Source organism: Arachis stenosperma, chromosome 9 (genome assembly GCF_014773155.1).
Source record: "Arachis stenosperma cultivar V10309 chromosome 9, arast.V10309.gnm1.PFL2, whole genome shotgun sequence".
NCBI classification, from domain to species: domain Eukaryota; kingdom Viridiplantae; phylum Streptophyta; class Magnoliopsida; order Fabales; family Fabaceae; genus Arachis; species Arachis stenosperma.
This window is the reverse complement of record NC_080385.1, coordinates 87,952,800-87,972,555: the sequence shown is the minus strand read 5'-3', so window position 1 is coordinate 87,972,555 and position 19,756 is coordinate 87,952,800. Positions and strand designations below refer to the sequence as shown.

General features: G+C 38.4%; 1 protein-coding gene and 1 non-coding gene across 2 annotated transcripts; one reads left to right on the top strand and one right to left on the bottom strand.

Annotated features, from left to right (window-relative positions):
- Positions 1 to 16,753: 16,753 nt before the first annotated feature.
- On the bottom strand, positions 16,754 to 17,932 carry LOC130949695 (uncharacterized). The gene has a single exon (XM_057878345.1). It carries the CDS (start codon positions 17,930 to 17,932, stop codon positions 16,754 to 16,756), a length of 1,179 nt encoding a protein of 392 aa, XP_057734328.1.
- Positions 17,933 to 18,618: 686 nt separating this feature from the next.
- LOC130953643 (small nucleolar RNA R71) lies at positions 18,619 to 18,726 on the top strand. Its single transcript, XR_009075805.1, has one exon. It is a non-coding gene; the product is annotated as a small nucleolar RNA R71 (small nucleolar RNA).
- The last annotated feature ends 1,030 nt before the right edge of the window (positions 18,727 to 19,756 follow it).

The following is a 19,756-nucleotide window of genomic DNA, read 5'->3' as shown; positions in this document are numbered from 1 at the left end:
AATATTTTCATTTATCAAAATTTTTTTTGATATAATTAATTAATAATATTTTTTTTAAAACAAAGAAAGTTATTCATACTAAAATGGAGCAACAAAAAAACCAAACCCAACACTAAGAATCAATTCCTTGTCATCTCCGGCATTGCCATCAACAATCAAAAGGATCAATACCAATCTATTCTTTGTAGGTCAAAAATGTCATTTTTTGGATGATCTCAACACCTACTTCTTTATTGTTAAAAATTCTGTCATTACGTTTCAACCATATGTTCCAAATCATTGTAAAGAACCCAATCAGCCACATCTTCTGCTCTGCCTTTCTATGAGGCATGGCAGTCCAACTCTCAAAAAATTCTTTAACGGTTCCAGGGATAGTTCAAACTCTATCAAAACACCTCAACCATGTGCACCACACCTGCCAAGTAAACTCACAAAAGAGAAATAAATGATGGACAAATTTCATGTCTTTTTTACACAATACACATATACTATCATTCGGATTAATAATGCCTAATCTAGTCAACATCTCTTTAGTATTTACCCTACCAACTAGAACAAACCATTCAAAAAGCTCAATTTTGGGAGGTACCAACCCTCTCCAAATTGAACTTGTGAAACTGTAACTCGTAACCTCTTCCGAAAGAGTCTCCAATTGCAACACCTGCATAAAAGAGTTAGTAGAAAAAACACCTTTAGTATCAAATTTCCAAACAACATTATCCTCTCTATCAATTGATAGCCTCACTGGCCTTAACCTATCATGAAGTTGATGAACAAGTTCCAACTCTCATTGGAACAACTCTCTCCTCCAATGAAAATTGCATATCCACTCTAAGCCATCCAAAAACCCATAGTCTCCTATCACAGATCTTTGTTGGTTTGAAATAGAGAAGAGTCTTGAAAATCTTCAGAGGACCACCTTGAACCCAGTTATCTTCCCAAAAAAAAAAAGTTCTTCTTCCATTGCCTACTTCCATCGCCATCCCACTAATAATTTTTTCTTTCACCTATTGTTCTTTTATATTCAACCAACAGATGTCTTTCCATGGGTCCCCCGTTACCGATACAGTCTGATTTGTTAACATCACATTCGGGTTTATATTGTTACAAGAACAAACAATCTTCTTCCACAAAAGACAGTCCTCCTTTAAAAATCGTCACCACCACCTAAACAAAAGCGCTGTGTTCATGATCACTGCATCCCCAACCCCCAAACCCTCAGCCTTTTTCGGTGCCTGAACCACCTCCCACTTAACTAGAGGTATACCATAGCTACCATCCTCTTTACACCATATAAATCTCCTCTGTAATGCAATCAACTTGTCAGCGACTGCCTTCGGCATCTTATACAGACTAAGGTAATAGATCGGTAGGCTATTCAGCATCGATTTGATGAGTACTAACTTACCTGCTTTGTTTAGAACATTCACTTTCCATAAGTTGAGCTTCTCTTCCACCCTATCTATGATCCATTTTCAAGTCTTCACCAACTGCGGATTTGCTCCTAAAGAAATTCCGAGGTATATAACAGGTAATACAACTTGCTTACAACCCAGAAGGCCATACACATGCACCACCTACTCCTGCTCACAATTAACTGAGATCAAATTCGACTTATCAAAATTGATGACCAGACATCAGCTTAAAACAACGAAATAGCCTCTTATAATTCACAATTGTGTCTGTCTTCGGAGGACAAATAAAAATAGTATCATCCGCGTATTGAAGATGTGACAGTTCAATATGATCTCTCCCAACCAGTAATAGAACAATGCGACCATTCCTTACGGCTTTCCCTAACATCTTATGCAATACATCGACCATAAGAACAAATAAAAAAGGAGATAGTAGATCACCTTGTATTAGGCCCCTCTCTATTTTGAACGACTTGGATGGTGACCCATTAACCAAGACTAACATAGTGGCCGTACTGACGCAATCCTTCATACAATTCCTCCATCTTTGTCCAAAACCTATCTTCTGTAGCACAATATCTACAAAACTCCATCTAACTATATCATATGCTTTCTGATAGTCTAGCTTGATAATTGTCGCCTTCTTTCTTCACATCTTGAGCCATTGAACTGTCTCACAGTCAATGAGGGTGCCATCATGAATTTTTCTACTCTTCACAAAAGCACTCTGTGTCTTTCCTACGAATCCCGGCATAACTGATCTCATTTTTCTCACCAGAACCTTCAAAATTACCTTATACACACACCCCAATATGTTAATCGGACAACAGTCCTTGATCTCCTTGGCACCCACAAATTTCGGAGCTAGTGTTACCCATGTGACATTCGCATTGGTTGGTAGCTTAGCACTTTGGAAGAACCCCATCACCACTGCAGTGAACTCCTACCCAATCTCCTTCTAGCATTGTTTGATGATATTCATATTGTATCCATCATTACCTGGGGCCTTAGAAGATTCACAATCCTAAACTACGTTCCTAAGTTCCTTCACAAATAGCATAACCTCCAATGCTGAAGCCTCATCTTCATCAATCTGCTTCACCAAACAGTCCCGAAAACCAATCTTTGAAGCATATTATCGCCGATACAGATCCTTATAGAACCCTCTAATTGCAACATTTATTCTTTTCTGATTCTGCACTAGCCGTCTATGTATCCTCAGAGCGTCAATCATGTTATTCCTTCTTCTAGCCAAGGCAATGTTATAAAAGTATCTAGTATTCTTATCTATGTTCTTAGCATGCTGAGATCAAGACATTTGCTTCCAGTGGATCTCCTTCCTAACTTCTCAAAAAAGCTCACCAACGCCTTCCATCTAGCCTCCGTCGTACCATTATAAATGCCCTCACTAACCAGATTGTCAAGCTTCTTAATCTCCTCCTCAAACATCATCAGTTTCTTATCCATATTGCTAAAATTATCCTTGTGCCATTGTCGTAGAGGTACCGTCATGGCCTTCAACTTATATGTGAATTGAGCATCTCCCAAATTTCTCCATTCATTTTTCACCATCCTCAAAAAACTGTCATGGGCGTAAACCAGGAATCCAGACTTTTGAAAGATTGTGGCCCCCTGCTTGCTCTAGTATCTTCCACAATCAGCGGGCAGTGATCTAACAGCCCTTTGGGTCTCCCTTTTAACCGAATATCAGAAAATTCCTCAGCCCATTCTATATTGATTAAAACCCTATCAATCCGGCTGCAAGATCGACCCCTGAACCATGTGAACTTCCTATCATTGAGAGAAAAGTCCACCAACTGCATATCATGTACCCAACTCTTAAACTCTTCCACAGATGCCGGTAAACTAAGAGTCAGATATTTTGGCATGTTTAAAATCAGGCAACATTACAAGCAGACATAAGAATTCACAACGTTTTTCATATATTGGTGCTAAAAAATTAAAATTTCGAGTAGAAATACCGAATCGGTACCTACCATTGCCCCTACAAACAATTGACTTAGGAGTCATTATCCCCTCCAATCTAGATAATTTTCTTACACTTCAATATCATTCTATAATTCATTTACTCATGTTTTTCACCATTAAATTTTATACATACATCAATACAATTTCAATTCTACACCTTTTCATATTACTTCTCCTTTCTCAATTTCCATTATTGCATTAGCACTATGTATTGGTTTGGATTAGTATTTTTGAGTGAAAAAAAATAATATTTTAAAAAATAAAATACTTTTATTTAATTTAAAATTTATTTAAATACATCTTTTAAAAAGGTAATTTTATTAAAAAAGTAAATTTTTTATTTTTTTAAAATTAACAATATCTTACTTTTAAAAAAAATAAAAATAAAAAATATTTTTAATATTTGATTTTTTTAAAAGGGGAGTTCTTTGGTGGCCAAGAATATAGTGGCCAAGAATGACCAAATTTTGACTGACTTGTATAAAAAGGACAAGTGGCGACAATAATAATTATGAATGATTCTATTAGGTGTGTGAGTGCTATATATACTGCAGGGTATATTTGTAATTACATTTTTAAAAAAGTGCTTCATGTGTATGTGTATGGACTTTATATATAATTGGACAAAAATAAACATCAAACAATTGCTATTTTTTTTTAAATTAATCTAATATAAAATGTTATCTAATTCTTCTTAACAAAATATTTTCTCAAATAATTATTAAAGTTTTTTTTTCAAAAAAATTATTATTTAATTAGACAAAATGTATTTCAAAAATAAAAATTCCACAAGGGAGGAAGCAAATATTGCCCTCTACAAGGGCACATTGCCCTCTAGGAGGGCAACATAATGAAACAAGCTTGAGAAGCAACACTGCCCTGCCCTCCTCAAGAGCGGAGCACTAATTGATGCCAAGGATCAAGGAGAGCAAAAACTCTACCCTGCCCTCCTCAAGAGCAATATCGGGCTCATCAAAGGAATAAATTCAAGGAAGAAGCTCACCAATGCTTGCCACAAGGATCGAACACGGCACCATGAGGAAGCAAGGAACTAAGCATGACTTTGGTGCCAAGAAAACCAAAGAAAAAAAAAAGTAGCGCGTGCCTTCACCAAGTTTCGAACTTGGGACGTCACCTTTGGCACATTGCCCTGCCCTCCGCAAGGGCAGGGCAGCATTGTGTGATGCACGGCCAGCGCACAAGAGTTGGCGCACCAAGGGAGTCTCGGCAGCAACAGCACGCACGCACGGGCAGAATCTGGCGCACAAAAAAACTCTGCCCTGCCCTCCACAAGGGCAGGGCAGCATCCTGCAGCACCAACACGCACGCACAAGGCCGCACGCACCAATCCCTGCCCTGCCCTCCACAATGGCAGGGCAGCCTCCTGGGAGCTACTTCTTCATGGGCTGAAATTGGATTAAAAATCCAATTAAATTTATTTCTTCACCAAATCAAAAGCCCATCCAAATTCCAAAATCCAAGAATAGAAAGTGTATAAATAGGAGATAGTTTGATGTAATTAGGGACTTTTTACCTTTACTTTGAGCTTTCTTTTCACTTTGGAATTGAGAGCTTCTTTTGATTTTGAATTTTGAGAGCTTGGAACTGAGATTTCAGGGAATTGGAGAGGAGAATTGATCTCTCTTCTTCCTCGTTCTTGCTTGAGCATTTTTACTTTTCTTGTTTGAGTCTTGGGTGTGAAGAATTGAGAAATTTCTGTCTCAATCTCCATTCAAGATCTCTTGAATTCCTTTTCTGCATAATTGAGTTCAATTACATTCCCTTTACTGCTTCTTCTTCAATTTCTTGTTAATTGCTTTGAGAATTTGGATCTGGGAAGGCAATTGAGATCTAGACTTTGCTATCTAGTCTCTGGAGTCCTGAGATCACATTTTCCTTTTTGGTTCTTCTGTGAACCCCTGCTGCAATTCAATTCCATTTTCTGTTTGAATTCTAGTTACTTCTAATTCAACTTCTGCTTTATTAATTGTTGCAATTTAATTTCCCTTTCCTGAATTCTGAAATCCCAATCCTCAAATCCCTTTTCATTACTGCAATTTATATTTCTTGCACTTTAAGTTACTGCAATTTACATTTCTTGCACTTTAAGTTTCAGTCATTTAATTTCTTGCTCTTTAAGATTCAGCTCTTTTACTTTCAGTTTTCTTTAATTTCTGCAATTCTTCCCTTCCCCTTTACATTTTCTGTTATTTACTTACTGTTGGATACAAAATCACTCAACCAATACTTGATTCGCTTGACTAAATCAACCACTAAACTAAAATTGCTCAATCCTTCAATCCCTGTGGGATCGACCTCACTCATGTGAGTTATTATTACTTGATGCGACCCGGTACACTTGCCGGTGAGTTTTGTGTTGGATCGTTTTCCACACATCAATTACTATACCTAAAGGTCACACGTGACATTAAAACAATTCTTAAGTTCGCTTAGAAGAATATAGGATCTAGGAAAAAGGACAAGCGACAAGGACAATATCTGCAAAAGCTTGAAAGGATCATTGAGGTCACAAGTAATCAAGAATGTCCAAGGAATGAAGAGTGCCAAAAGGAAAATTAGTTTGGCAACTTCAAGAATGGCTCCCAAATCAACGAAATCTGATAGGAATAACAAAAGAAAAAGTAGTGCAGTAGTTTGAAACAAAATCAAGTCGAGTCAAGGAATATATGGTTTACAAAAAAAGAATGTCTAAGACCAAAGACAAAACTCATAAGACCCAAGTAGAATTAAGAATACTTTCAAATGAATTGCTCATAAAGAATAAAAAAATTTTCAAAAATCATTTCACATTCTCAAAGAAAAGGTGCACAACAAACATTTTGTAGAAGATAGAGATTATGTGGAGTTTTGAAACAAATGAACACTAGTTTGTCTAAAAGTAACTTATTTCCTCAAAGTTCATATTTAATCAAACATGTATAAAAGTTATAGCAAAGATAGAGAAAGTCAAACTCTATTTAGAAAAGGAAAATTCGAGGTAAAAATTTTCGTAAACACACTTTCATCAAAAGCAGAGTTTCACGTATGTGAACACCCTTCCGCGTACGTATGGGCGTTAAAATACCCATCTTGCGTACGCATGCCACCTATGCGTACGCGAGTATGCGAAATAGAAAGACTGGTCCGCGTCGCGTGCTAACTGCTGCATATGCGAGTGCCTGAAAATTTTCATCTTTGCGTACGTGCGCCAGAGCCGCGTACGCACGATAAGGTTTTTAATTACAATCAAGCAAGAAAAATTTAATTTTGAAACTTCTTCAAAATCCTCAGGGAAAAAGAATCTTAAAAAAGTGTACCAATTCAAGAAAGATAGTAGTACTCCCAATTTACTAACCATCTCATTCACTAAAGAAGATGTTCAAGGAGTGACACCTGGCCACGACAACCTAGTGGTAATAATAATATCGTTGCCAACGCAAATCTCCACAGAACTTTGGTGGATCAAGGGAGTTTGGCGGACATAATATTTAAGCCCGCCTTTAAAAAACTAGAAGAAAAAGATCTGAAAGCGTACCCAAATAACCTCTTTGGGCTGGGGGACACGTCGATCCAACCTCTTAGATTTATCTCCCTATTCACCACCTTTGGAAAGGGCACAAATTCAAAGACATTAAACGTTGACTATATTGTGGTCGACATCATGTAGGCTTACAATGCCCTGATACGTTTGACCACTTTAAATCGACTAGCAGCATTCGTCTCTATGCCTCACCTGTGTGTGAAGTGATGCATGAAAACTTGTCTCTCGACAAATTTCCCTTCGGCAAGTATACCGAATTGTCGTCAAGGAAAACTCATAATAGAGTGAGGTCGAATCCCACAAGGAATGATTGGTCAAACAATTTTAGTTAGAAGAATATGCTAGTTGAGCTAAACAGAATTTAGATTGAGATGCAGAAATTTAAATGACTGGAAAGTAAATAACAGAATTTAAAGTGCAGAATCTTAAATGGGGATTTGGGGTAATGAGCATAAAATTAAATAGCAGAAAGTAAAGAGAATGGGTAAGATCAGAAATGGGAAAATCATTGGGTTCAGGAGATGTTGCATTCTCCGGATCAAGTTCATTCTCATCTCTTCCTCAATTAATGCATTCATTGATCTCCTTGGCAATCTTAAGTGATTAGATCCCAATTCCTTGGCAATCCAATCTCTCTAAGCTTGAACAATTGCCCAATTCCTTGATTTAATTGCTCATGGAAAGAGATGAAGTGTGGTCACTGATTATACCACATGTATTTCCAAATCAAAGTGTTGGGAGGATTACATGTCACTATATCCGCCCAAACCCCAATTTGGTCCAACATGAGAAAGTATTTCTAGCATGATCTCCTCATCCCTTTTCCAAGGCTCAAAGGAGATCCAATTATGGAGAGTTTCTTTTCCAAGACAACTAACCAATTGAATTAAGATCGAAAGCTTTCTAGTAAGATCAAGAGAAAAGAAAGAAGAAGAAGAATGAAAACTATAATTGATCCATCAAATTACAACAGAGCTCCCTAACCCAATGAAAGGGGTTTAGTTGTTCATAGCTCTAGAAATGGAAAATGGCAAAAAAGAAGAATACATGCTAAAATTGCAAAAAAGTAAATCTATAGAGAGTAGTTCCCAAAAGTGCCAAGCTTCTCTATAGTTCAAAACTACTCCTATATATACTACTGCTCTTGATCTTCGAGTGAGTTCTTGAAGTCTTGGATGTGGGCTTTGGATCTTGAGTTAAAGCAGTTCTCATTTTTAGTGGGCCTAACTTGCAGAGAAAGATGGATTAGGCTTTGGGTATTTAGTAAGATTTAACATTGATTTCCATTGTGGGTTCGAGAATATTAGTGGCATTCACTTTTTCCACTAACGTTCTAACCTCATATATCTACGTTAAATCCAACGTTAGTGGTCTTAACGTGACCACTAACGTTTCTTTCTCAAAACATGGCCAACGTTATTGGGACTCACTTTTCCCAATAACGTTGGCTTATACCCCTTCGCAAACGTTAATGGGAATCACTTTTCCCCTTAACGTTGCTTAGTGCCCTTATGTTCCTACGTTAGAGTCCATGTTAGCATAGCTAACGTGAATCTTATCGTAGGTGTGATCAACCTTCGAGAGCGTTAGTGACCCTCACCTTTGTCACTAACGCTCCAAATGCCACATTTTCTACATTAGAACCCACGTTAACAAAGTTAACGTGGCTCTTAACGTAGTAGTGAACCCACCTTCCAACGTTAGTGACAAAAGTGAGTGTCACTAACGTTGGTTCCTTGATCTCAACTCCATGTTAACTTTCACGTTAATAGTCTTAACATGAAAGTTAATGTAGGCAACGCTAGATGGTCCAATGTTAGTGACAAAAGTGAGTGTCACTAACGTTAGCTTTTGTTTCTTCTTCCACGTTAGAGTTCACGTTAACTAAGTTAACGTGACTCTTAACGTGGATCATTGCCATGTTCTCCAATGTTAGTGGTGTTCACTTTTACCATTAACGTTGGAGTTCCTTTTTCTTCTACGTTAACTACCACGTTAACTTAGTTAACGTGGCAAGTAAGGTGAGCTTTGGGTGGCTTTGCAGGCGTTATTGGTGATCACTTTTCTCATTAACGTTGCAAGCTTTACCATTCCATGTTAGTGTTCACGTTAACTAGGTTAACGTGAATACCAACGTGGTTCTTCCTTGCTTCCTTTGCCCTAAAAACAAGCAATTAAAGTGCATCAAAGCTCTAGCCAAGGTCATGAGATTATGCATCATCAATTTATCATGCAATTCTAGCAAAATACTCATGAAATTATGCAAAGTTCACAAAAGTTGCTTGAATCAAGGTGTAAGTGTAATTTCATCCAAAACTTACCTTATTCACTAAGAAAATGCATGAAACTACCCTAAAACAGTAAAGAAAAGGTCAGTGAAATTGACCTAGATGCCCTGGCATCACAACACCAAACTTAAAGCTTGCTTGTCCCTAAGCAAGTACTGAAGCATAAAAAGAATGAAATGAAATAACAAGAAGATAAGATAGAAGTGGCATTCTTGGTTTATGGGGTTTCATGCATAGCAACTTAGGTTCTCTCCTTCTAGGTTTCAAGCCTTTATCAAATCCTTAGTCACCTTCTTGATTGCATCCTTTGAGAATTCTTTCTTATTGATCCTTCCTTCTTTTTCAAAGTTATTTTTTTTTGCTAAGTGCTTTGTAAGAGAGCGACTCTTTATGATAAGCTTTCAGCCAACACTCCCAAACCAGTTGGTTTTAAGGTGCTAGATGTTAAGACACCCCTAAGGACTTACTCCCTCAAGTCTCTTTCCCTCATACATACACACCATAGGCATATGGTTTGTTATTATTTTTTTTCTTTCTTGAGACCTTGGTGTCCAGCATCTCTTTGGGTTACTAAGTGTTTTGTATCAAAGGTTACTCTTGATAGTGGACTTTCAGCTGATAATTCCGGATTAGCTAATCCAAGTTACCAAGTGATAATGCACCCCTAAGAGCTTATTCATCCAAGTATATCCTTTGTACTTAAACACCACAGACACATGCCTAAATTTTGAAACCCTTGATGCCTAGGATTGCTTCTTATTGTGTTTCTTTCCTTTTCACTTTTATTGCTCTTTCTCTTTTCTTCTTGAGATCTTATTGTTTAGCTAGTCTCAAAGGGTGTGTCTCAAACAAAGGACTTAGGATAGATAGTTTCTTTCTTTCCTTCTTTGGTGAACCAACTTAGCTTACTAATCAACCTACCACAAACATTCAGAATGCACTTCATAAAATAACTCCACTCTTGTTCTTTTCACAATATTTTCTTTTTGATTAACTTAAAGAGACAAGCATACAAGTAAGAAAGGTGAAAGTGAATACTTAAGACATTTAGCGAGCATACTTAAATGTGAATAAAGAGGAACAAGTAAAAGATGCAGGTTCTATTCAATCATTTTTCACTTAGAGCTCTAGAGTTCGAGATGGGTTGAAACAACCTTATGATATCTTCCTTGGTATTCTTGTCCTAATATTTGCATCCCTGTTTGTTTCCTCGGATGCTGGGGTATGCTCATTCCCTGAGATTGATTGAATTCCTACAAAACTATTGAAAGTTGCTTGTTCCCCAAGCACTTGGGAGAGGGTTAGCATGAATACATGTTTGTGAGCTTCAGAACTTAACTTGGTGTGTGAACACCAAACTTAGTTCTTTGCTTACTTGCCAAATTGGATACATGTAAGAACCTTGTGTGCTTTTTATTAAGAAACAACTATGAGCTAAAAAAAATATAATCTATATCTTAGAGGCTAAGCCTCTGTCAAGTAGGTTCTCTAATTGCTAGAGAGATGCTTCATCACTAAGGGTTGCAATGCATTCTTCGGCTGGAGTTTTGGTGGAACACCAAACTTAGAGCCCTATATTCACCCTTGAATTGTTTTTGTTTTTGCAATGCACTCAATTCATGCATACTAACCATTCACTTAAGGGCTTGAGATGCAAGCAACTTCTGAGAATTATGCAGAAAACTAGCCAACATTTGAAGACAATTTGCATCATGACTCAAAGGGGAGGCAACAGGAGGAAGAATGAAAAGCTGCAACTCAAAAGGTTGTATTTACACTTAATTCTTGTTGTTGTGAAATGTTTTAATTGAGGAATTCATGTATGTCTTGCTAAAGTGTTCATCTAGTTACAAGTGAAGTTGTTTGATTAAGTATGCTGATCTGCATAATGTTTGTCATTCATTACTTAGCTTTAAATTTTGTTTTGTTTCCCATATGCCTGAATAAAAGAGAAATGTTTGAATTAGAAAGTAAATATCCAATGTTTGCATAAGTTAGAATGGAAGTTAGTGGTGGTATGTGTTTGATTAAATGCATAGCTTATGAAATAAATGCTGCATAATGTCATTTTTATTGAAGTGTGAGCTAGCTTGCTGTCATAAAGGCTTATATAAGTCATGATCCCTTGAGAACAAAATAAAACAGAAAGAAAAGGAAGAAGAAAAAGCCAAAAGTGGCAAAGAAAAAGAAAAAAATAAGGCTAGGAACCAATAGCTTGGACCCTAGGACACATGCCTGTGGTGCTTTTGTGCTAGGATATGCTTGGGCAAGTAGGTTCTGAGGAGTATTTCAAAACTTGGCCACTTAGATCAACTGATTTGGGATTGCCAACTGAAAGCCCATAATAAAGAGCAACCTAGTTACAAAGCATTTAGTTATCCAAAGAGATGCTGGGCATCAATGATCCTAGGAGAAAAAAGATGAGCCATGTGTCTGTGGTGAAGAAATGTTAGGCAAAAATAAAGCCAAAGGCTACTGCAACATTTGCCACCAAGCCTTCAATGAATAATAAGCTTTTAAGAAAAACAAAGAAAGAAAATTTAGCAAGGGAACAAGCATAAATGATGCCTTGTAGCAGTAAGTTTAGTAAGCCTTTAAGGGAATACCTATTATGTAACAGCAAACAATAAGTGAGCTTTCATTGTCTGCATAAAAACTCCATAAACCAAGTTCAACTATATGCTTAATAAGGATATGCATGCGTCTCTTTTTCATTTCATTCCCTCTTATGTTTGATGCTTTCTTGGGGACAAGCAAGATTTAAGTTTGGTGTTGTGATGACAAGTCATCATATACCTATTTTTCAAGCTAATTTCACTTGTTTCACAAGTTTTTGTGCACTTTCTTGCATTATAAGTAAGTAATTTATAGTGGAATTGCATGGTTTATTTGAATCAATCAACCACCCTTTAATTGATGCTAAATCATGAGGTTCAAGCTAAATTTAATTGATATTTGAATGATTTATGAACCTTGTGAATTTGGTGATACTTTGATTGGTTGCTTTGATTACTTGTAGGTAAAGAAAAGAAGAAAAGAAGAAAGCGTGGCTTAAGAAGTGTGGCCTAAGAAAGAAAATAGTGTGGCAAAAGAAGAGAAGAGCGTGGCGCAATATTGAAGGAGGAAGCTACAATGCTCTCTCCAAGAGCACAATGCTCTCCAAGAGAGCACAACAATGAACCAAGGAGGCATACTTCAATGCTCTGCTCCCCTTGAGAGCAGAGCACAAATTGAAGCCAAGAAACAAGGAAAAGAAAAATAATGCTCCACTCTCCTTGAGAGCATTATCGGGCTTCACTCTCAAATAAATCCAAGGAAATGTTTGCCAAATGCCACCCCAAAGGATCGAACCAAGCACCAAAGGGGAGTGGGGGAGCGTTACTACAAAGCTTGGCAAAAGAAAAATGCACAAAATGGCTCAGCAAGGATTCGAACCAAGCACCTCAAGGGGAGAGGAGAGAGAAGCGCTATTTCCTTCACAAGGAAAAAGGGCCAGCAATGCCTTCAGCTAGGATCGAACTTGGGACCTCCCTATGGGAGCTCCAATGCTCCGCTCACAAGGAGAGCAGAGCGCTACTCCTTCGCACACACAAGCAACAATGACACGGCCAGGGAGCTTGGTGCGCGTATCATGACACGGTCCAGGAAGATTGGCACGCACAACATTGACACGGGCAGAACTTGGCACACACAAGCCAATGCTCCGCTCCCCACATGAGCGGAGCATTCCCCTGGTGCTTCTCCCAGCCTTGGATGCAACAAGGATCCCCACACAAAGCTTCAATGCTCCGCTCTCCACTAGAGCAGAGCATCCTCCTGGGAGCAACACTTGGGCTGAAATTCACTTAAAAATCCAATTTAATTCAATTCTTCACCCATCTTTCAAGCCCACTCAAAATTCTTAGATCTAAAATAGAAAGTGTATAAATAGGTGTTAGTTAGGATTAGAAGGGAGCTTACTTTCATTTTTAATTTTCATCTTTTGTCAATTTGAGAGCTCATTTTTCACTTTCTGCTTTTGAACTTCTGGTTTTCAATTTTCATTTTCTGTTTTCGGCAATTGGCTTGAGAATTGGAAGAGAGAATTCACTTCTTCTTCCTCTGATCTTTTTGTTTTCTTTACTGGGTTTTGTTTGAGTCTTAAGTGTGAAGAATTGAGGAACTTCTGTCTCAATCTCCATTTAAGATCTCTTTGATTTTCCTACTGCATAATTGAGTTGAATTCAATTTCCTTTACTGCTTCAATCTTCAATTTCTCTTTAATTGCTTTGTGAACTTGGATCTAGGAAGGCAATTGAGATCTAGACTTTGTTATCTAGTCTTTGGAGTCCTGAGATCTGATTTTCTTTTTGGTTCTTCTGCTGAACTACTACTGCAATCAATTTTCATTTTCTATTTGAGATCTAGTTAATTTCAATTCACCTCTTGCTTTGTTAATTATTGCAATTTACTTTCTCTTGCTTAAATTCTGAATTTCCAGTCCCTCAACCCCTTTATCATTCAAGCAATTTATATTTCTTGCACTCTAAGTTACCGCAATTTACATTTCTTGCACTTTAAGTTTCAGTCATTTAATTTCTTGTTCTTTAAGATTCAGCACTTTAATTTCTTTAGCTCTTCAATTTACTATCAATTTTCCTTCTCCCTTTTTAATTCATGCAATTTACTTTCTGTCTGCTACAAATTACTCAAATCAATCTTTGTTTGCTTAACTAAATCAATCACCTAACTAAAATTGCTCAATCCTTCAATCCCTATGGGATCGACCTCACTCATGTGAGTTATTATTACTTGATGCGACCCGGTACACTTGCCGGTGAGTTTTGTGTTGGATCGTTTTCCACACATCACCGACCATCTTGATTTGAGTTTCCTAGGAAAGAGTTTCAGTCTAGAGTTGTAGAGAAGCACATGTTGCCCTTCTTCGAAACTTCTTGGTACCAAATTGAGATCATGTCTCCTTTTTGCTTTTTCTTTATAGATCTTGGTATTTTCATAGGCTTGAGATCTAAATTCTTCCAATTCTTGAAGCTGCAGAACCCTTTTTTCACCAGCAGTAGTGCTATCTAGGTTCAGTGTTTTAAGGGCCCAGGAGGCCTTGTGCTCCAGCTCTAACGGCAAGTGACAAGCCTTACCATACACTAGTTGATATGGGGACATCCCAATTGGTGTTTTGAAGGCTGTTCTGTATGCCCAAAGAGCATCATCTAGCTTCTTCGACTAGTCCTTTCTTGATATGCCCACAGTCTTTTCCAAAATCCTTTTCAACTCTCGGTTAGATATCTCTGTTTGCCCACTTGTTTGGGGATGATAAGGTGTGGCAACCTTATGCTTCACCCCATATCGCAGGAGTAGGGCTTCCAATGGTCTATTTCAGAAATGGCTCCCTCCATCACTGATGAGGGCTCGTGGGACTCCAAACCTAGTGAAGATATTCCTTCGAAGAAAGTTTATGACCACCTTGTTGTCATTACTTGGGGTCGCCACTGCTTCCACCCACTTAGATACATAGTCTACTGCCACCAAGATAAACTTGTTTGAATATGAGGGTGGGAATGGTCCCATGAAATCGATTCCCCATACATCAAGCAGTTCAAGTTCTAGAATGTATTGCTGTGGCATCTCATTTCTTTTGGGCAGGTTGCCAGCTCTTTGGTATTCGTTGCAGCTTCTCACCAATTCCTTAGCATCTTTGAAGATAATGGGCCAGAAGAACCCACATTGTAGCACCTTTGCGGCAGTTCTTTATCCTCCAAAGTGACCTCCATAACTAGCACTATGGCAACTCCATAGGACCTTTCGTCCTTCTTCTTCTGAGATGCACCTCCTAAGGATTCCATCTGAGCATTTCTTAAAGAGATAAGGTTCATCCCAAATAAAATACTTGGCATTATTGATGAGTTTCCTTCTTTGATATTTGTTGATTCCAGGGGGTAAGTCACCAGCTGCTTTAAAATTGGCAATATCCGCAAACTATGGTGCTTTATGAATCATCATTAGCTGCTCATCTGGGAAGAATTCATTTACACTTGTATCATGGGCATCATTCTTCTCACAAGATATTCTGGATAGATGATCTGCCACTTTGTTCTCCACACCCTTTTTGTCTCTAATTTCAATGTTGAACTCCTGCAACAATAAGATCTATCTGATTAGTCTTGGTTTTGACTCTTATTTGGTAAATAAATATTTGAGTGCTGTGTGATCAGTGAAAACAATAACTTTAGAGCCAATAAGATATGATCTAAATTTGTCAAATGCAAAAACTATAGCCAACAATTCCTTTTCTGTAGTGGTATAATTCTTTTAAGTATCATTAAGGACCTTGCTAGCATAGTATATCACATGCACCAAACTTTCTTTTCTCTGTCCTAACACTGCCCCAACTGCCAAATCAGATGCATCACACATCAGTTCGAATGGTAAATTCCAATCAGGAGGGGTGATGATAGGAGCTGAGGATAACCTCTTTTTCAAGTTTTCAAATGCTAGCATGCATTTCTCATAAAAAATAAATGGTGTATCAGACATTAGGAGATTGCTTAAGGGCTTGGCTATCTTTGAAAAATCCTTGATAAACCTTCTGTAGAAGCCAGCATGTCCCAAAAAGCTTCTAATTGCCTTGACATCACTTGGTGGAGGTAACTTTTCAATTAGCTCCACCTTAGCTCTGTCTACCTCAATGCCTTAATTAGAAACTTTATGGCTAAAAACTATTCCCTCTGTCACCATGAAATGACATTTTTCCCAGTTCAAGACTAAATTGGTTTCTTGACATCTTTTCAATACCAAGGCAAGAAGATGGTTTAGGCAATTAGGGAAGGAATCTCCAAATACTGAGAAGTCATCCATGAAAACTTCAATGAACTTCTCTATCATATCTGAAAAGATGGAGAGCATGCATCGTTGAAAAGTTGCTGGTGCATTACATAGCCCAAATGGCATGCGCCTGTAGGCAAACACTCCATATGGACATGTGAATGATGTTTTCTCTTGGTGTCTTGGATCAACCACTATTTGGTTATATCTTGAATAACCATCTAGAAAACAATAATATGCATGTCCTGCAAGTCTTTCCAACATTTGATCCATGAAGGGAAGTGGAAAATGATCTTTTCTTGTGGCTTCATTGAGCTTCCTGTAGTCAATACACATTCTCCAGCCTGTGATGGTTCTTGTAGGGATTAGCTCATTCCTTTCGTTGGGCACCACAGTGATTCCTCCTTTCTTGGGAACCACTTGAACTGGACTGACCCATTGGCTATCTGAAATTGGGTAGATTACTCCACCTTGCCACAATTTCATAACTTCTTTCTGCACTACTTCCTTCATTGCTGGATTCAACCTTCTTTGGGGTTGAATGGACAGTTTGGCACCTTCTTCCAGGAGTATCTTATGCATGCATATGGCTGAACTGATTCCTTTCAAGTCAGCAAGTGTCCATCCAATGGCATCCTTATGCTTTCTCAAGACTTGAAGCAACTCTTCCTCTTGTTCTTGGCTGAGGGCTGAATTTATGATCACTGGATAACTTTTATTTTCTCCCAAGTATGCATATTTGAGAGTGTTGGCAGTGCTTTAAGCTCCAGTTTGGGCACTTCTTTTCCTTCCTCCTTTTCTTCTAGCATGCCTTGAACATGTATTTCAGCGGCTGCAGCTTCTTCGCTTGCTGCTAATTCTTCTTCTGTTGATGCTTCAAGTTCTTCTTCAAGAGTTTCTTGTATCAAAGCCTCTACGGAGTCCAACCTCATACATTCTCCCAATGAGTTGTGTGGGTACCTCATGGCTTTAAACACATTGAATGTCATTTTTTCCTCATGTAATCTAAGGACAAGTTCACCCTTTTGGACATCAATAATGGCTCCTGCAGTGGCTAAGAATGGTCTTCCCAGGATGATGGAAGTCTTAGCTCCTTCCTCCATATCTAATACTACGAAATCTGCTGGAAAGATGAAGTCTCCCACCTTCACTAGCAGATCTTCTACTATCCCATAGGGCAATCTGAATGATCTGTCTGCTAGTTGCAACGCTATTCTTGTTGGTTTGGCTTCCTCAATCTTCATTTTTTTCATCATTGCTAGAGACATTAGGTTTATGCTGGCTCCTAGATCACATAAAGCCTTTTCCACAGTGATTTCCCCAATGATACAAGGGATTTGGAAACTCCCAGGATCCTTCAATTTCTGGGGTAATTTGTGTTGGATGATGGTGCTGCATTCTTCTGTGAGCACCACGGTCTCATTATTCTTCCAGCTTCTCTTTTTGGTCATCAATTCTTTTAAGAACTTGGTATAGAGTGGCATTTGCTCTATTGCTTCAGCAAAAGGTATGTTTATTTGTAGTTTCTTGAAGATTTCCAAGAATCTTGAAAATTGGTTGTCCTCTCCCCTTTTCTTCAATTGCAGCTGCTGGGGGTATGGGGCCTTTGAGAAACATGGTTTGAGTGCTTCTTCTTCTTGATGTGGCATAGGAATTGAAGGTTGAGCTTCTTCATATCCTTTGTTTTCTTCATCTAATTTTTTCTCTGGTGGTTTCTTGTGGGTCTCCTTCAATTCTTTTCCACTCCTGAGGGTGATAGCTTGACATTCCTCTTTTGGTATTGAGTTAATATTGCTGCAATTGTTGTGTCCAGGGACTTGCTTGAATAAGAATTCAATCTGTGTTTCCAGTTTCTTGATGGCAGCATCTTGATTCTGCATGTTGGATTGCACTTCTTCTGGAAAGCTTTACTATCTTGGACTTCTCTGCATAAGTTTTCAAGTAAAGCTTCAATCTTTGAGAGCCTATCATCTGTTGATGATGGTGGGTTGAGATATGGTGGTTGAGAAGGTGGGTTAGATGGATGTTGGTAATATCTCTGTGAGGTATTTTGATGAGTGGCATTGTTGTTGGAGTTGAGGTTGTGGCGTCTCTGATCTTGCCCTTGGTCTTGTTAGTTTCTCCATCTAAAGTTGGGGTGATTTCTCCATCCAGAGTTGTAAGTTTTGGAGTATGGATCATGGACTTGTCTAGGTGAGTTTCCAACATAGTTGGCTTGCTCCCAATCACCTTCTTCTCCTATGTTTACTCCTTCTTGAGCTGATGATGAGGTGATGGCTGCTGCAACTTGGTTCTCCTCCACCTTCTTGGTAAGATCTGCTAGCTGCTTGGTGATTATCTTGTTTTAAGCTAACAATGCGTCCATGTGGTTTAGCTCCATTACTCCTCTGGTGTTACTTCTTTCGGAGGCATAGAAGTAGTCATTTTCAGCAACTGTTTCAATGACATCTATGGCTTCTTCAATGGTTTTCTTCTTGTTTAGAGAGCCTTCTGATGAATGATCCACAGCCTTCTTTGACTCATAGGAAAGACCTTCATAGAAGATGTGAAGTTGAACCCACTCATTAAACATCTCTGGTGGGCATCTCCTTGTTAGGTCTTTGAATCTCTCCCATGCTTCATAAAGTGTCTCACCATCTTGTTGTCTAAAAGTTTGCACCTCAGTTCTTAGTCTATTGATCCTTTGAGGAGGGTAAAACCTTGCCAGAAACTTGTTCACCACTTCTTCCCAATTAGTTAAGCTCTCCTTTGGGAAGTGATGAGCGGATAATTTATACGCTTTTTGGCATTGTTTTTAGGTAGTTTTTAGTAAGTTTCAGCTACTTTTAGGGATGTTTTCATTAGTTTTTATGTTAAATTCACATTTCTGGACTTTACTATGAGTTTGTGTGTTTTTCTGTGATTTCAGATAAATTCTGACTGAAATTGAGGGACTTGAGCAAAACTCTGAAAAAGGCTGACAAAAGGACTGCTGATGCTGTTGGATTCTGACCTCCCTGCACTCGAAATGGATTTTCTGGAGCTACAGAACTCCAAATGGCGCGCTCTCAACGGCGTAGGAAAGTAGACATCCAGGGCTTTCCAGCAATATATAATAGTCCATACTTTATTTGAAGAATGACGACGTAACTTGGCGTTGAACGCCAAGTACATGCTGCTGTCTGGAGTTAAACGCCAGAAAAACGTCATGATCCAGAGTTAAACGCCCAAAACACGTCATAACTCGGAGTTCAACTCCAAGAGAAGCCTCAGCTCGTGGATTGATCAAGCTCAGCCCAAACATACACCAAGTGGGCCCCGGAAGTGGATTTATGCATCAATTACTTACTCATGTAAACCCTAGGAGCTAGTTTATTATAAATAGGATGATTTACTAATGTATTAGAGATCTTTGGTCTCAGTTTTGTTTTATTCTTCATCCTAAGAGGCTATTGATCACGTTTTAGGGGGCTGGCCATTCGGCCATGCCTGAACCTCTTTCACTTATGTATTTTCAACGGTGGAGTTTCTGCACACCATAGATTAAGGGTGTGGAGCTCTGCTGTACCTCAAGTATTAATGAAGTTCTATTTTCTTTTATTCAAATCTCTCTTATTCTTATTCTAAGATATTCATTCGCACCCAAGAACATGATGAATGTGATGAGTCAGATAACCCTCATTATCATTCTCACTTATGAACGCGCGTGATTGACAACCACTTCC

Bases quoted from the DNA above. Each gene is read 5' to 3' on its own strand.
- LOC130949695 (XM_057878345.1), bottom strand. From the start codon at position 17,932: ATGCAGAATCAAGATGCTGCCATCAAGAAACTGGAAACACAGATTGAA.